The sequence below is a fragment of the Oncorhynchus keta genome, chromosome 5 (genome assembly GCF_023373465.1).
Source record: "Oncorhynchus keta strain PuntledgeMale-10-30-2019 chromosome 5, Oket_V2, whole genome shotgun sequence".
In the NCBI taxonomy this organism is placed as follows: domain Eukaryota; kingdom Metazoa; phylum Chordata; class Actinopteri; order Salmoniformes; family Salmonidae; genus Oncorhynchus; species Oncorhynchus keta.
This window is the reverse complement of record NC_068425.1, coordinates 19,412,900-19,429,834: the sequence shown is the minus strand read 5'-3', so window position 1 is coordinate 19,429,834 and position 16,935 is coordinate 19,412,900. Positions and strand designations below refer to the sequence as shown.

The following is a 16,935-nucleotide window of genomic DNA, read 5'->3' as shown; positions in this document are numbered from 1 at the left end:
ATTTTGCAAATGTATAACATATCATACACATTGTAATTGGGGACTTATGATACGAAATGGATGATGGACATCCACAAATTAATACATACCATACGAAACGTAACATAGACTAAATGTAGTGTGATGTATTTATGTACAGAATCATATGAAATGCTCTGAGACCAGGTTGGGAAGTAGTATAGTGATCCATTTTACAACCACCGATCAAGAACATATCAGATGGCATTGACCTAGAAAGAATGCACCTTTATACCTTACAGCATGCGCCTCTGCCTGTAGCCAAAACAGATCATAAATGCCTCCCACTGAATTCCTGAATTAATTGTAATCCAGAGAGTAATGCTATTTCATCTCCAAGCCACCTCGGGCAATTTATTTACCTACAGTTATTACGACTTCAGAAGCCAATTAAAGGAGAGGTAGAGAGGAAGGCTGAGCGTTGGAGGGCAGAGTCCAGCCCAGCCCACTTCAAGTCGAGTCTCGCACCAGTCTATTTTCTCTTATCACAATCTGTCACGTCTGATCATCAGTGAGAGCGTACTGTATTCAACGAAAGACAACTGCGCAAAATAAGAACACGTTCTCATGCAAAGTTAAACTTTTAAAAGGTAGGTCTTTGCAGTTATATTTGTGTAATAGCCTACTTATATTTGTACGGGGTATTTTTCGTTTTTATAGATATTTGAATGATACTTGTTTGGTATGTATTTATTCAACAGATATTATGGTGTTTTAGACAGTTGATCGAAATTCTATAATTTGATGGCATATAATAACTAGGCTAAAGCAAGGACAGGTTAATGTGTCTTATATTTGAGAAATTCAGCAATGTTGTGGAAAATCCAGATATTTGGCTTCACAATTTTGACACAAGCCTGTAGCCTATACTTGCCCACTGATAAGTTGATGAAAACAACAGATTTCAGTGTTGTCTTGTTATTTTTCTGAAATAATTAAAAACTTGAATAACTAAGTTATTATTTAAAAAACGTAACTTAATTCATACATTTGCATACCCAATCCATAATAATTTTGAAGTAGTGTTTTATCATATGCTATGTTTCAAACAGATTTAATACAATTGTATTTGCACATGCTTCGTAAACAACAGGTGTAGACTGACACTAAAATGCTTACTTACGGGTCCTTTTCCAAAAATGCAGACTTAAAGATAAAAAAATTGAAATAGAAATAGTGGGACAAGGAATAAATACCCAGTGCTCAACGAATAACAATAACGAGTGAAAATAAAATGGCTATACAGGGAGTACCTGTACGGAGTCGATGTGCAGGGGTAAGAGGTCATTGACGTAGCTGTGTATATATTTCACCTTATATATAGGTACGGGTAAAGTGACAAAGTGACTGGACAACAGGATAGATAATAGACAGTAAATAGACGGTAGCGTGTGTATGTGTGTGTGTGTGTGTGTGTGTGTGTGTGTGTGTGTGTGTGTGTGTGTGTGTGTGTGTGTGTGTGTGTGTGTGAGAGAGAGAGAGAGAGAGAGAGAGAGAGAGAGAGAGAGAGAGAGAGAGAGAGAGAGAGAGAGAGAGAGAGAGAGAGAGAGAGAGAGAGAGAGAGAGAGTACGCATGTGTGCGCGTTTTATGATGTGTGGGCATATGTATTGTGTGTGTGTGTGTTTTGAGGTGTTAGTGCAAGTATGTGTGATTGTAGAGTCCCGTGTGTGTGTGTATAGAGTCAGTGCAAGAGATTTAGTGCATACAAAAAGTGTTTGTATGTGTGTTTGTGTGTGCATGTGTGTGTTGGGGTGTCAGTGGAAGTATATGTGTATACTGTATGTGAGTGTGCCTACATTTCTGTTCATGTGTGCATCGAGATAATTAATCATAGTTCACAGACAAAATGACATTTTTGCCCGCCAAAAAAACTGAGCTGGAAGTTAAAGATAAATATGCTAAAGATTAATATGAATTAGTGACATAATAGGCCAAGTTTCTCCAGGTCCAAACGCTAATATTGGGATTTCTGTTATTATGTCTTTTTAATGGCGCCTTAGCTTGGTAATTTCTCATTTTTAAGGTACCTGTGGAGTAATGTCTTTGTTAGTTTCATATTCAAAAACATTCTATTAGAATTTGAACAAAGACAGGTACTGTTAATTACAAGATTAATGAGGAATGTACACCCCCCCTTCTTTACATATGTGTGTTGTTACAGATAAATAGGCTATTATACTATATTTCAATACTGTTATTTTGTTTCCAGGTTTCTTGCTTGTCTGAGCCATCCAGTGGATTGTCCAGGCATTGCCCAGTTTTGGAAAATGCTATCACATTGAGGATTCTTATTCTTATACTAAATACAAAAAACTGGACTGATCTATCTGCCAGAAACAACATTCAAAGATAGATTTCCTAAGGAATGTACATTCCCCACTTCCAACATATTGAATTTTGGACTGCCTAAGAACTATGTGACGCAGAGTGGAAAGCATATTGTCAGCTAAAAAGAAAGCAACATTCCCAGAATACCAATGGAAGAAGCATCGCATGCTGCTTACGCTGCTGTTGCTGCCCCCACTGTGGTTCCCATGACCCCCTCGGTAGGGTACCTGCTCCGGATGTTCCGCGAGTACCAGAGCAATGCTGTCATCAGAGAACACTACAACTACACAGGCAAACTGAAGGAGAACAAGTACAAGGATGGACTAAAGCCAGAGGCCATAGCCTTCCTGCTGATCTGCTTGCTCATAGTGCTGGAGAATGCTGTGGTGCTGTTGGCCATCTGGAAGAATAAGAAATTCCATCTGCCCATGTACTATCTGTTAGGCAGCCTAACACTCTCAGACCTGCTAGCAGGCTTCACCTACATGGTGAACATTGTAACTTCAGGGGCCAACACGTTAAAGATGACCCCTGTGCTGTGGTTCCTGAGGGAGGGGGGGGTCTTTATAACGCTGGCCGCCTCCGTCATCAGCCTCCTGGCCATCGCCATTGAGCGCCACGTCACCATGGTGAGGATGAAGCCCTACCAGGGGGCCAAACGAGGCCGGATGTTTGCCTTGATCGGGGCCAGCTGGGTGCTGTCAGTGTTCCTGGGGGTTCTGCCCGTCCTGGGCTGGAACTGTATGGGCCGTCTGGACCAGTGCTCCACCGTCCTGCCGCTCTTCGCCAAAAGCTACATCCTCTTCTTCATCACCGTGTTCACTGCTGTGCTGCTGGCCATCGTGGTGCTTTATGTGCGCATTTTCCACACTGTAAGGTCCAACACAAAGCACCTGGGCTCTGGCCCGCAGCGCAAAGGCCTGGCCCGCAAGTCCCAGAAGTACATGGCCCTGCTGAAGACTGTCACCATCGTGCTTGGCGTCTTCATCATCTGCTGGCTGCCTCTCTTCATCCTCCTCTTGCTGGACTTCTGCTGCCCGGCACGGAGCTGCCAGGTGCTCTTCAAGGCGGACTACTTCCTGGGCATCGCCATGTTCAACTCTCTCCTCAATCCCATCATCTATACCCTGACCAGTAAGGACATGAGGAGGGCCATCCTGAGGCTGCTGTGTCGACGCTGCCTCCTCACCAAGGATGGCCAGGTGAAGAAGATAGGTGTGCCCTTCCTAGAGTGCAGTACCAGTAAGACTGAAGCACCCTCCCATAGGCTGGAGGGCCTGGAGATCACAGTCTCCTCTGCCAACTTCACCCCTTCCACTATTAAAGCCATCTACCCCAGGATGTCAAAGACATGACTTGTCCATGACGGCCCAATGTGACTCAGCAGTAATAATGATTAATTGTCCAATTACAGTAAGAGCAGAGTTCTGGAGACCCCCTTGACTGGACCACTCTTCGGCACCATCTTACAGCTGTGAGACTACTACATGTTAAGTATGGGTTGTAAATGGAACTACAAGCAAGGAGGAAGTAATACTCTTCCTCTCACCTCAATGGTAGAGAACGTCAGCGGAACCCACCATTGTCCTATGTTTTGCCTTCCTCCCCTGGTCTGGTATTTTCTTCCTAGACAGATAAGCTGGGGGTTTCCACTTAAAGACTGGTCAGTCTACTGTAAGGAAGTCAAACCTCAGTCACAGTGTTAGATAAATAAATACCTTGTTGGTTTTTACTCCTCAGCGCGAAGCATTAAACAAATTAATGCTGTTCTCATACTGTGAAATTCCTTTTCTCTTACTGTATCTCAGCATTCATCTTCCATAATCCAAACTGCAGAATAGAAAAACCCTCCTTGAAGGAATGGATTCATGTTTGTAGCAGTATTTTGACCATTTACCGGTGGTTAAATAGAACCACTCAACCAGCAGCTGTGAAATTAACGTTATTCACGTTTTTTATTACATAAAAATTGAAAACACATTCACTACATTTTATTTTGAGTCACACACAAAGCATACATTTGAGTCATGCTAAGGCTCATCCTTATATCCCCTCTAGAGAAAATACATAATACAAACAATGACATGTAGTTAAAACATGAAGCATCCACACCCAAAACAAAAATGTAATTTTTGTCATCTGGAATTCTGGGTAGAGGTTCGCAGACCAACAGATGCTTGGTGGCTAAGACACAGAATTTCACGTTGATGCCTCTTCTGGTTTGCACATCTTTGGAGGTCTCTAAAACACACGTAGCAGCAGACATGATTGAGAGAAATTAAAATGACAGATTAGGCTTATTGACAGCTCTGGTTTAGTGGACTCAAAGTATGGAAAACACATTGAACACAGCCTGTTCACAAAAACAATAGCCTTCAGAACTTTCCTGAACAAGCTGGAGAATATCCCTCTCATGCAATGAAGTGTTAGGTGTATCTTCTGTAAAAAGTGGTTAATAGATAGACATTAGTAAAGACAAACCACAAATGCTTGGGGTTCCATGTATAACGTTCCATTGTGACAGCAGTGATGTTTGAAAGCAAGCAATTTAAATCTTTCACATTGTAGATAAATGTACAAATGAAAAAAAAAAATATATCGGTCTTACTGTACTATACGGTATATTGTGTAAATAAAATGAACTATAGTATCTGTATTTTGTTTATTCTGAACTAAACTTAATTTATGAGGCCACTGCCAATGTTTTATATGTACATTCAAACGATAAATAAATGTGAACATCTACAAAAAAAAGTATTTTTAGTCATTGTTTTGCAGAATAAACATCCATACAAATAACATTTAATCTAGTTATTTCCTCTCACCAAATCTTTGAAGCCAGAGGCCTCATGTGTGATAATATGAAAGTGCTAGTGTAAATGTGGTGAGTGCGATGTTTCAGATCTTTCACAGGAAGCTTACACTCCCATCATCCACCAGCTATAAAAGGCTTTGACCTATATAGTCATCACATACCATATACTTCAACACTGAAAAGTGCATAAACACTGATAAGCAAATGTCAACTTAATTCACTTGAGAAGATGGATCAGTCTCCAAAATATACATATACACCAAGGTGTAGTTTCCCACGATAGAGCAGAGACAGATGCCAAAGAAACAATAAATAATAATAATAATATATGCCATTTAGCAGACGCTTTTATCCAAAGCGACTTACAGTCATGTGTGCATACATTCTACGTATGGGTGGTCCCGGGAATCGAACCCACTACCCTGGCGTTACAAGCGCCATGCTCTACCAACTGAGCTACAGAAGGACAATGTACTGTATATCACAATAAAATGTAAATGTCTGATCGATGCTGAAGTTATCGAAGTAAACACACAAGCACACGCGACAAACCCCCCACTTAACCCGGTGCACCACAAGCAACAACCCAAGAAGAAGGCATGCGCTTGTGGCAACACAGAGAGAAGGCAGCAGTCATTGGGGACAATATAATTGACGCCCCGTTTCCAGTAAGATTATCAACAAGAAACCACCAGCTGACGAGGTTACACGAGTTGAGATCCAAACGAAACCTGTCCCCCGCCCTGTATCAAATCAACTACTCACCACATGCTACACTGGCAGAAACGTACCGAAGCGTCGGCAATAAAAATGACTCATTTACAAAACGTGTGGGACGTGCAATGAAGAGTAATGGTAAAAGTTGCATAAATTGTGTGTGAGCAAAGAACTGCCCTTTTCCATTCAAGACTAGAAACAAGTCCTCTCAACCATACATGGTTGAACTCACTTTGTCAACATGGACTTTTGCAAGTGGGTCAAGTTTGGACTGGCCACAAATGTAATAAATACAGTTACTCTAAAATGAAAATCTCCACAATAACTCACATCAGGCTTTCTGCCCTGCCAATTAGGAAAATTCAATGGGTTGACAACTAATAACAGCAACACATTATTACTGCAGCAGTTACAATTATCTTTTTATTCAACCAAAATCTCAGAAACACTAGCCAATTGTGCATCCTCCTTGCTTTAGACATTGAAAGCCCATGCAGGAACAGCATTTACCATGAATAACAGTTACCATTCCAGAAACTCACATGCAAATAAAAGTTATTTAATTGTTGTTGTTGTTGCTGCAACGCAGTACAGAATACTGTCTGTTGCATAAGCACACCATCACATTGGACATTTATTGCATTAAAAAGGTGAGCAGCAACCAACTTTTCAATACAGTAATTTCAGTACTGTATCAAAAAGCAGTGGGCTTGCAATGACCTATTGGGAGAAAATAGTCTTTATAAAAATCATAATGACTATGGTGAAAGTAGATACAAATAAAAGCTAGGGTTATAGGTTACTACTCAAATAAGTGTTCTAGGAAATGTGATGTTTAGGAAAACTACTTTATTCAATATAACAAAATGTCATGGAAGTCAATACCAACAATAGGAATACAATCTTAGTATAAAACAAATGTATTACAACACACAGACAATCCAACTACAGGACAAACAACTACTGGACAAATATGGCAACTTTCCTTTCATCTCTTCTACCATTCAGTGTTGACAAAGTTCCACAGCTCATCACTGACTGAACACCGAGACCGCACAGAGGTGTCTATGTTGATTGGTGTGGCCAGGTCAGCTCCATAGTGCACTGAAAGGGATTAAAGTACACTCAAACTTTAGTTAAACGCAACTAAAACCCACATCAGCCAGCAATTAAACAAGAATTTCACATTTCTGACTTTGTGATGGAAAAACAGTTATGCAGTGACAAATACCTCCTCTCAGAATGTGTGGCTCCGTGTCATACTCCCACTTGATCTTGGTCACCTTGTGGTATAACTGGGCCACGTATCTGCAGAATGAACAGTTTGTCAAGTTGCACCATGCTGTTCATGATGTGAGATCAATGCTCAACGACTATCATGGTTTATTGTGGTGGGCTCGTGTGGTGTTGGGAGTGATTATTTCAGTATGCTGTTAGTCCTACTCACATGGCTGATGGGATGACCTCCGTAGTGTCATCATCAACCTCCTGCTGCAAGGTCTGCAGCTCCTGCTCCGAGTCACGCAGACTCTCCAGCTTCCTCTGCAGGAACCTGAGGAACAGGTCAAGGAAACCAACACGGGGAGAATCTCAATTGGGCTGTTCGACTCCTCGCTTCCTCAACTCCATCCTCAACTCCAACCTCTCCTTGCCTGATTTTGAAAAAGGTCAAAGGTAATTGAGCAGAGGTGAGGAAACAAATGCGCTTGTATTAAATAATAATCCTTGTCCACTAGTATGTCATCAGGCAAATTACATTTACAGGGGTGGAGTCCAAAAATAAGTGTAACGTGATAAAAACATTTAGCTAGTAGATAAAATATATGTAGCTTTTTTATTTTTTTATTTTTTTAAATGTGTGCATGCATTTCTCTTTCGAGAAAACAGCTGATTTAAAGGGGTTGTTTCAGATTTTAACACACTTCCGCGCTAGTCACCAGGAGGATCCTCTGCATACTCACTGTATGGCATATAAACTGAAATCTCAAAATACTTTCAGCAATGGATGACAGCCTGGTCAGCTTGCAGCAATGGACAAGCTCTGGGTAGAATGTGACTGCTCCCTATATGTATTATCTGGACAACACAGCATTCATGTGCACGTTAGAGAGCACCAATTGCAGTACATTTATCAAATAAAATGTATTTATATAGCCCTTCGTACATCAGATGATATCTCAAAGTGCTGTACAGAAACCCAGCCTAAAACCCCAAACTGCAAGCAATGCAGGTGTAGAAGCACGGTAGCTAGGAAAAAGTCCCTAGAAAGGCCTAAACCTAGGAAGAAACCTAGAGAGGAACCAGGCTATGTGGGGTGGCCAGTCCTCTTCTGTCTGTGCCGGGTGGAGATTGTAACAGAACATGGCCTAGATGTTCAAATGTTCATAAATGACCAGCATGGTAGAATAATAATAATCACAGGCAGAACAGTTGAAACTGGAGCAGCAGCACGGCCAGGTGGACTGGGGACAGCAAGGAGTCTTCATGTCAGGTAGTCCTGAGGCTTGGTCCTAGGGCTCAGGTCCTCCGAGAGAGAGAAAGAAAGAGAGAAAGAGAATTAGAGAGTGCATACTTAAATTCACACAGGACACTGGATAGGACAGGAGAGGTACTCTAGATATAACAAACTGACCCTAGCCCCCCAACACATCAACTACTGCAGCATAAATACTGGAGGCTGAGACAGGAGGGGCTGAGAAAGAGCATGACTGAGTGAAGGATACTGTAGTTCTGAGTCCATGTTCTGGCTCCTTGCTGTATACTGCTGCAGCTCCTGCTCCAGGCTGTCCAGTTCCCACTCTGCCTGGCTCTTCTGGCCCTCCATGGCCAGCAGCTTCTGGCTCGCCTCATCCTCACACTGAACTACACCTGAGGACAATGGCGATCAAGATTAGGCTATATATCTTGAAGGTATGGAAAGAAAGTAAGTTGTCATATGATAGGATCTACAAGTTTATTATTTTTCCTTACCGTTTAACACCAGTGTGATGGTTTTCATCGTGTCCATGTGTCGCTCAAAGAAAGACTGCTGTTTTTCTCTCACTTTTCTTAATTCATCGTCAGCTTTGCTGCTTTTCAGTATTTTGACCATCGACTCTCCCGTGTCCATAACGTCCTGAAGCATGGTGACACGTCTTTTCTGTGGAAATTTTAGTAGAAATAGATTATAAATTACTGCGTTCTAGAGCAGACTAACTTGAACTCACGTCAACTCGTACATCGCCTTGGTCCTTACAATTGCCCTTATTTTAGCGCCCCAAAAACGCCAGGTGGTGAGAGATTGTAAAACAGAAAATGTTGCTTTATGCGTGCTGTACGTTACGACATGACACGTCAAGATGTAACGGAGGGTCCGTTTTTTCAACTTTTCTCCAATACTATAGAGCCATTACCATGTCGATGAATAGAAACCTTTATTTTACTAGTCCAATGCTCTAACCACTAGGCTACCCTGTCGTGAACCTAGTTCACACCCCCGATTTTGACATCAACAGTCACATTAGTTTTCTTTGTGGCCTCGTTTGAATGTTGCGGTTGCATTTGTGGGACTGTTGTACATTTGTGAGTTTACGTTAGCTGGTGCATCATCACCACTAAAAATGTTGCTGCCTACGGTCAACAAAATAAAACGCTATGCCTAAGGTTAGCTGCAGAGGCTCTTGCTTGAAAACAACATTCAACTTAATGCCCAGACCCTCTTGACGACAGCTACGGTTACTAACATCTTAATTAGATACGTTTAAGAAGTTGTACACGGCTTGACTTACCGTGTTTTGCCGAATGTAAACAGTACACTGAGTTTTGCTTCACTTCAGTCGTTTCCGTAATTCTAATTTGTCTTGCGAACGCGCGCGCTAACATGAGGTACCAGCGAAAGTGCCTGACGGAATTTTTGTTTCTAAACAAAAAAAACTAAATTACGGGACAAATGTAAAGTATTTATTCACATACACAATAAGTAGATGCCTACAATTGAAAATATCGAATTAATAGAAAGCGCCAAAAATATCCAGCGATGTGATCCACGTGGGGGCGCCAATGTAATGATTGCACGATTTATTTTACACAATGGAACTTGATGGACCCACGGAGTTTAACTTTCGTTAGATGAACAACGTATAGCAGTGGTTCCCAACCTTTTTCGATTACTGTACCACCAACTGAATTTTGCACTGCCCGGAATACCCCCCCGTGTGCATTTTACCAGTAGACCTATGGTCTATTCTCAAATACCCCGTGGATAGGCCAAGTACCCCTGGTTGGGAACCAATGATTTATAGTATTGTAACGACCCTGCAAGGGATCCCTCACTCCTTGATCCCTTGCTTCTCAGTCTTCTCTTGAGCCTTTCGTTTCTGCCTGCCAAGCTGCCTGAAGTGCAGTCTCTTGGGATTCAGTCCATAGGCCTTCAGTCTCTGTCCGCTGAACTCTCGCCCACCCATTTTCACCCTGAAGGGCCCCTTCCCCGACATGAGGCGGCTTCCTGGGTGCCTGTTTTTCTTCTTGGGCAATTTTGGTCTTTCAGTCCTTGTGTTGGCAGTCTCCTGAGTGGAAGCAACTGTTTCCTGCTCCAGTTTCAACTTCTTGGATTTGGGTACCAGGAACTCCTCTTCCTGGTCTCCTGCCTCTCTCAGTGCCTGGACTACCACCCCCTCACCAGAGTCCAATGCAGAGCTTTCCTGACTGGGTCCAGCCTCATCATCATCCTCCAGATCCTTGTCATCCTTCTCTGCATTCTTCATCCTGTCTCTTCTCTTCTTACCAACTTTGGTCTTGCCCTCTGCTTTGTCCTCCCTGCAAAGAAATATGAGCACAAGTTGGTCAATGACGATAATTCCGTTTTCAGATTTCTTAGAGAACATATTCTGCCAATCTGCATATGGTAGAATACTCACTCAGCATAGAAAGAGTTCAAGACTTCTATCTTTTTCTTCACATTTTGTCCTTTGATTTTGTAGTTCTGCAAATCACTCATCTCCTCCTTGTCAGACCTGAAAAGGAGATTGGAGAAAAAAATAGAAAAGAAAAAATCTGAAAGGCCATTTTCCCCATAGACAGCTGATTAGTAAATGCCTACTGTTTTGAGACCAGGTTCAGTACCTGAACATGCAGGTCTTCTTTAGCGAGGCCCAGCGGTTCAGCTCTTTCTCATCTGCTCCCAGGATCTGAGGGAAGAACAAGTTACTTTCTGTAATAGTAACATATTCATACAGCCACTTTAAACATAGATGCTAACTCCACAGAAATGACTTTAAACCTAATTTGTGCAGATAAGGCTCCAAGCAAGTTGATAACTCGGTGCATACAAGCATTTCCCTTTCTATCATTCTGTCTCCTCATCCTCGTCTGCTCAGAGAGAAGATTAACTGAAGTCATGCCCTGGTCAGAGCTGTCCCCGGAGGGTAGCAATACCAGGTCAGTCACATCTCAGCTCATCAGTGCAGGATTCTGGGTCTGTAGAGTACTACACTATAGCACAACCCAGGGTTGGGGGGATAAATTAGATTTAAATTCCAGACAACTAAAAAAGTTAACCAAACTCCAAACTTTTCTAATTGAAAAGCATAAGAATTTGAATTTTAGTGTACTTCCTGAATTGACCCCAACCCTGAGACAACCTAGTAGGAACTAGGGCTCCCAGTCTCACCTCGTCAGTGGACAGGCCAAAGTCATTGGCCAGGACCTGCCTGTAGCGAAACCTGCAGGGGATGTCGTCTATGATGTCCTCATAGTCCAGCTTATAGTACTCCTCCAGGTACTGCTCAAAGGACTTCTCCTCTGAAACACAAAGGATGGATGCATGAAAGAGCATTCAGTCTCAATATCTATAGTACATCGAACAGAATCTACAAGGTTATGGAAAATAACCCAAGATTCATGGTGCTGAACCTCCTGAGACTTACGGGGGTCAAACACAGGCTTGTTTTGGGTAATGACCTCAGCAAAATGAGACTTCTTTCTCTTCTTTCCCATCAGAAGGGCATCCACCTTCATCTTCTCCTTTTTCTTCTGCTTCTTGGAGGTGCTTGGCTGACTGGGATCGTAGTCTGCATCCATCTGGTCAAGTGAGAATTCAGATGAGTGAGTCACATACAATCTCAAACATCAACGAGACCTTTATTTCTGACTAGCCGCCACTAAATGTGTTTCTTAAGGTCCGCAGGCAATGCTGAAGTGATGGTCATATTAGAGGAACTCACAATAAAGTCTGGATCTTCACAGTTTGGCTGATTATACTCTTCTCCTTCATGCTCCTCTTCTTCACCACCATGTTCTTTTTCTCCAACCTCTCCTGTCCATGTGTCCCAGTTCCAGTGTTCTGCAGGACAGAGAAAGCTACCTTATTACAATGCCACCGATTCTAAAGTATTAGATTCTACTTGAGATAATAAAATCAGCAACGAGTGACTTACCACCCTCTAGCTCTTCAACTTCAAACTGGGGCTTCTCCCCCACTTCCTCTCCATAATATTCATCACCAAAGAATTTCTGGAAGAAGATAAAAATACAGGGAGAGACAATAAGAGGAGTGTCTTTATTTACAATCCGTTTCTCTTCTTGAGGTGTGTGAGTGGTCACCTGCATGAGCTGGTCATGCTGCTGGGGGTCAAAATCTCCCTCCAGGTCCACCTGACTGAAGGCCAGCTGCTCGTTGCCTGTCAGCTCCTGCAGCCGCCGCAGCTTCTGCATGATCTCATTACGCTTCAGGTTCTTCAGCTGCTTCAGCTGCTCGTGCTTCTGCTCCTTCTCCTGCAGGGGCCAGAAGATTGACAGGTCAGTTTGTTGGGAGAGTGAGAGAAATGAGGAAGGGATGGAGTGATGTATAAGATTAACTAAAAGAGAGTCTACTGACCCTTTTCTTCCTATCCTTCACTTCCTCCCTTTTGAGCTTCCTGCGCTCGTCTTTGGAGCGGACAGAGGTGGCAATGGTACGGGGGTAAGTCTTGATCTGTAAGGAACAATAAGATACTATATGAGACCAAGGTACATACACTACACCATACAAACAGACATGTGCATGTCGAGACGGGAAAGTCCACCTTCTGGGCATCAGGCTCCTCAAAGCGGAAGTTGTAGTGTCTTTCAAAGTCCTCCTGGCGCTCCAAGAACGACTCCCCATCCTCTTCTGAGTCCTCCACGTCATCATTCACCACCTCGTCATAGCTGGGGATCCTGCACACAGCCTTGGCAGATTAGTACACAGTCAGAGCGGTGCTGAGCACTGCTCTACGATTACAATTGAAAGCATACATGGACAAAACATATGTGTAGACATAAAATAACTTGTGTAAATAACTTACCCGTCCACGTCATTTTTCTCCATGTAGCCCTTATTCAGGACAAAATCCCTAAGGAAACACTCCTTCTCATCCAGCTCTGGGTCGTTCCAATAGTCCCTCAAGTATTTCTGTCTCAACACACAGCACATATTTCAGTCACAACAGGTCATTACATATCGCTCTCTTGCCCTCTATTCCAACAGTTTCTCCATCACTCACCATGTCCTGCACCTCTTCTGGGCCCCCCAGCTCTGCCTGGCCTTTCAGCCAGTCCACATAATCCTCTTCCTCTTTATCCTGTTGGGTAGAAAGATAACAGGTTAGAGGAATAGAATGTTTCTCTCTGCAGTGCTTTATACTGTATGATAAGACAGTCAGGCACCCGTTCCCACGGACCTTCTCTTCCTGTGTTTTGCTCCTCCTCTTCAGCAGCTGAAAGTCCTCTTCACTGCCCTCCTCATCACTGTCCTGTATGAATTTACGGAAGCTGGTGGAAGCATGACACAGTGTTTATGTTCCAAAGACAGTTATAAAATACAGAAAACAAGAGTTTATTTATTTGTGTAAATACACCATGTTCATTAGGGCAAAGGTTGTGATTACTCAGTGATTATGAGAGAATTTAACCCTTACCTCTCTTTCAATTCTCTCTGCTCCTGGATGTAACTCGGAGATGCAGCTCTCTGTCAAAGAAAGCAAAGGCAAACAATACATGACTTATCGTGACATACCTCAGTGTAAATGTGTCAAACAATGTATCATAACATGCCTCTCTCCTCTTTGCAGCCTCTTCATCATCACTCTCCTCCTCATCATCCTCATATTTACTGGGAATGAGACAAATTGTTATTGTCAAACCATTTGCCCAAAATGAGATACAAAGATATGCACAGTAGGAACACTGCAGCTCACTCACCCTCCCCTTTCCAAGATAACTTTTCGCTCATAGTCTTTCAGATACATTGGCTTCTCTGTGGTTTTCTTTGAAGTTGAAGGCTGGGCATCATCCTCAATGGATGCATCTGATTAAGAATGAAAAGTTGGGTGGTGAAAGACACCTCTTAAACAAACAAGCAACACAGAATCAAACTGTCATACCGTAATCAGTTGCAGCAACAAAAAGACACACTGACTGATGACATACCTTCCACCGTGTAGAATGTTGCATCAGTCTGATAGATCTTAGGATCTTTCTTCTTCAGCAGAGACAATGTTCTGTAGAAGTCCCTTTCAACTTTGGGGTCAAGTTCCTAAGAAGACACACATCAGTCTGCATTGAAATTACAAATATACAGGTCAAGGACACAAAGGTAGGTCCAGAAACAATGACAAACCATAAACAGAACACCATGGCAGTGTTTGTATTGCGAACTTGAAACGATATAGCTAGCCAAATTAGATACAGTAATAGCACTTACCACCTCGCTATCATCATCTGATTCTGAATCTGAACCAGACTCACTCTCATCAGCTTGGTCGCCATATTTGTCTTTCACTGAAATAATCAATAATGAACATGACAAGCCATTCAATGTGTTGGAAGCATTCCGCTAGGAAAACAAGACAGAACTAAAATTGCTATCGAGCTGGACATGCTAGCTAACGTTACATAGTTATAACCAAAAATGGCTGAACGTATTACTATGTAAGTTAAATAAATTACAGAATAAGATTAATTTCAAGTGAGAATGGGATCAAAAGTTAGCAAGCAAGTTGAAAATTATAACTTTAGCTAACATGACGGCTGGCTTGCTAGCCATCTAGCTAGCTAGCTAACAAGCTTGGGAAGTCACACTTACGCCTTTGTAACTCTTCTTTTTGTCTATATTTGTCATATTTCTCTGCAAACTTTGAATTAATCTTGAAATCCGATTTGTCTGACATGATTACTTGTGAACTGGATAATATTTATCGGGAAAAGGATTCAGTGAAATCTGTTCATGATGCTAACATCCACAGCAGCATGTATAGAACTACCACGTGGTTTCCTGAGAGGAGGGTCAGAGTTCCAAACGAGGATCAAGCAATCATAGGTTTAGAAAATATGTACGTTTTATCAACAAATATATTTGTTGCCAATATAAAATTATTTTTGGTATATCTTTTTTTTAAATCACAAAATATTTCTTAGAAATATATTGCCAATTCAAATTAAGGGTCCTAGTTTGAGAGCATTGATGGCTTTGCCTTTTGTGTTAGTAAGAACATTAGTATAATTTATGTTGAGTAATAATCTCCAACCTAGTAGCAATGTGTGCGTCAGATACAATGATAATCTACTCTGTAGCTATCGAATGTTTTTGTGTTGTTTGTGTGTGTAGTAGCCCATCACAATGTTTTTGGAATGAGACTCAGTAGCACAGCTGGGGGCGCTCTAGTACAAATTGTCAATACGTATAGGCCCATATGCACCATGCTGGTCCATCCCTATGGTTTTTTAAATATCATAAGGTAACCAGACAGTGAAAGTACAGGAGATAATGTCTACTGGGAGGATAGTTTACACAAGACTTAGGAATGCATTTTAAAAACAGTAATGGAATTCATTATTCCAATTATCTGACTCAGAAAGAACAGGTCAAAGACACCAGTTTACCAGTTTACTCGAGACAACTATTCCTTTTTTATAGTTCATCAATATAATGTTCTGTTTTTGTCTAGTTGGACGAGTTAGGCCTATGCCCAAATAATCTCAAGATATTATGTTTGTCACCTCAACAGTCCTGTGGCTCTGACCTCTCTGAATTGGGCTTTACTCAGATCCTTTCAAACAACAACCTAGTATATGGTCTTACATGGCATCAATTATCACCCATGTTCTCTTTGCTGTTTGTTCTTTGTACATAGCTACTCTGAGTCATGTCTGCATCTCCCTGGGCCCCACAATAAATGATCAGTGATGTTCACATTGCAATTCTTTTCCAATCTATGTAGCTTATCACCACTGTCAAACGAGTCTGTCAAATAATAACACATCCCACCTAAAGCAAATAATAGTGCCTGAGATAAAGAGACTGTTTCTGGAATGATTCATGACTTTAAGTAGTTTCATTCACCTTGAATAGTTGACCAGGTATTGGAGGGCTCTAGGGAGTGAGGCTGCAGTGGGATTCAGAGAGGAGGAAGGTGTTTATTTGAGGTCTGAGGTGATAGCCAAGGGACAGCAATATAACTCTGTCGTTTCACGAAATGAGTGCCTTTTTGCATCCCTTTGATGTTTTAAGTAGAAATTGTGCACCAATGTTACATTTTTAAAGCTTGTTATATTTAATGAAGTGCTCTTTAATATAGACCATATAGATACTTCAATAAATCAGATTTTTTTTCATATAAATGAAGAGAAAATTCAGTATTTGGACATGTCCCTCAGTGCACCCTCTATGACTTTCACCATCATTGTAAAGCCCCAGTTAATTTGCTGCTTTGACCAAGTCATTTCTGAAGATCAATATTTATTTAATGTGATTAGTAATTCATTTTAAGGTTTAAAAAAAATGTCCCTCATTTTAAGGTCAACCCTATTACGTGAACTGAATTCTCATTTTAATATGGTGAAACTATTACTTGACATCTAATAGTCAAATCGTTGGTTCTACTCTATTTAGCCATTTTCTGGTGTTTTGTTGTGAAAACTGAGTGGTTCGAGCATACCAGTCAACCCTGTTACCCATGGATAAACAAGCTAGAAATGTTTTAACAATTTCATTTTTTTCTGATGCTTGTATTCAATTGCACCTCCCTGTGGCACGCAACAAGCTTCCTTCTCCCCTGTCACA

At 41.7% G+C, this 16,935-nt stretch overlaps 3 protein-coding genes and 1 non-coding gene across 5 annotated transcripts; 1 reads left to right on the top strand and 3 right to left on the bottom strand.

Annotated features, from left to right (window-relative positions):
• Positions 1–367: 367 nt before the first annotated feature.
• Positions 368–4,997, top strand: LOC118384662 (sphingosine 1-phosphate receptor 1-like). The gene is made up of 2 exons (XM_035771366.2): positions 368–608; positions 2,229–4,997. The coding sequence occupies exon 2, from the start codon at positions 2,497–2,499 to the stop codon at positions 3,700–3,702; it is 1,206 nt and encodes a 401-aa protein (XP_035627259.1). The 5' UTR covers positions 368–608; positions 2,229–2,496; the 3' UTR covers positions 3,703–4,997.
• A 1,711-nt stretch (positions 4,998–6,708) lies between these two features.
• On the bottom strand, positions 6,709–10,340 carry LOC118384663 (kinetochore protein Spc24-like). Of its 2 annotated transcripts, none has more exons than XM_035771370.2 (6): positions 10,191–10,340; positions 8,850–9,018; positions 8,603–8,747; positions 7,327–7,431; positions 7,111–7,187; positions 6,709–6,983 (listed from the first exon to the last, which is right to left on the bottom strand). In XM_035771370.2, exons 2-6 carry the CDS (start codon positions 9,001–9,003, stop codon positions 6,877–6,879), a joined length of 588 nt encoding a protein of 195 aa, XP_035627263.1. In that variant the 5' UTR covers positions 9,004–9,018; positions 10,191–10,340; the 3' UTR covers positions 6,709–6,876. The 2 variants fall into 2 exon arrangements, with proteins under 2 accessions (XP_035627263.1, XP_035627262.1); XM_035771369.2 differs by lacking the exon at positions 10,191–10,340 and adding an exon at positions 9,647–10,028.
• LOC118384661 (protein KRI1 homolog) lies at positions 9,797–15,151 on the bottom strand. The gene is made up of 19 exons (XM_052518968.1): positions 14,959–15,151; positions 14,578–14,654; positions 14,304–14,409; positions 14,076–14,181; positions 13,925–13,986; positions 13,793–13,838; positions 13,556–13,646; positions 13,379–13,456; positions 13,181–13,287; positions 12,920–13,052; positions 12,733–12,828; positions 12,459–12,629; positions 12,293–12,368; positions 12,080–12,198; positions 11,783–11,936; positions 11,527–11,657; positions 10,980–11,044; positions 10,775–10,870; positions 9,797–10,673 (listed from the first exon to the last, which is right to left on the bottom strand). Exons 1-19 carry the CDS (start codon positions 15,041–15,043, stop codon positions 10,187–10,189), a joined length of 2,286 nt encoding a protein of 761 aa, XP_052374928.1. The 5' UTR covers positions 15,044–15,151; the 3' UTR covers positions 9,797–10,186.
• LOC118384806 (Z30 small nucleolar RNA) lies at positions 11,226–11,323 on the bottom strand. Its single transcript, XR_004825929.1, has one exon. It is a non-coding gene; the product is annotated as a Z30 small nucleolar RNA (small nucleolar RNA).
• Positions 15,152–16,935: the final 1,784 nt, after the last annotated feature.

Bases quoted from the DNA above. Each gene is read 5' to 3' on its own strand.
- LOC118384661 (XM_052518968.1), bottom strand. From the start codon at position 15,043: ATGTCAGACAAATCGGATTTCAAGATTAATTCAAAGTTTGCAGAGAAA. The intron at 13,457-13,555 runs GTCCGTGGGAAC...TCTACCCAACAG, and splicing joins GCAAAACACAGGAAGAGAAG to GATAAAGAGGAAGAGGATTA. The intron at 10,871-10,979 runs GTACTGAACCTG...TCTCCTTTTCAG, and splicing joins AAGAAGACCTGCATGTTCAG to GTCTGACAAGGAGGAGATGA.
- LOC118384663 (XM_035771370.2), bottom strand. From the start codon at position 9,003: ATGCTTCAGGACGTTATGGACACGGGAGAGTCGATGGTCAAAATACTG. The intron at 7,432-8,602 runs GTATCCTTCACT...CCTGTTCCTCAG, and splicing joins AACATGGACTCAGAACTACA to GTTCCTGCAGAGGAAGCTGG. The intron at 7,188-7,326 runs GTGAGTAGGACT...TTCATTCTGCAG, and splicing joins GAGGTCATCCCATCAGCCAT to ATACGTGGCCCAGTTATACC.
- LOC118384662 (XM_035771366.2), top strand. From the start codon at position 2,497: ATGGAAGAAGCATCGCATGCTGCTTACGCTGCTGTTGCTGCCCCCACT.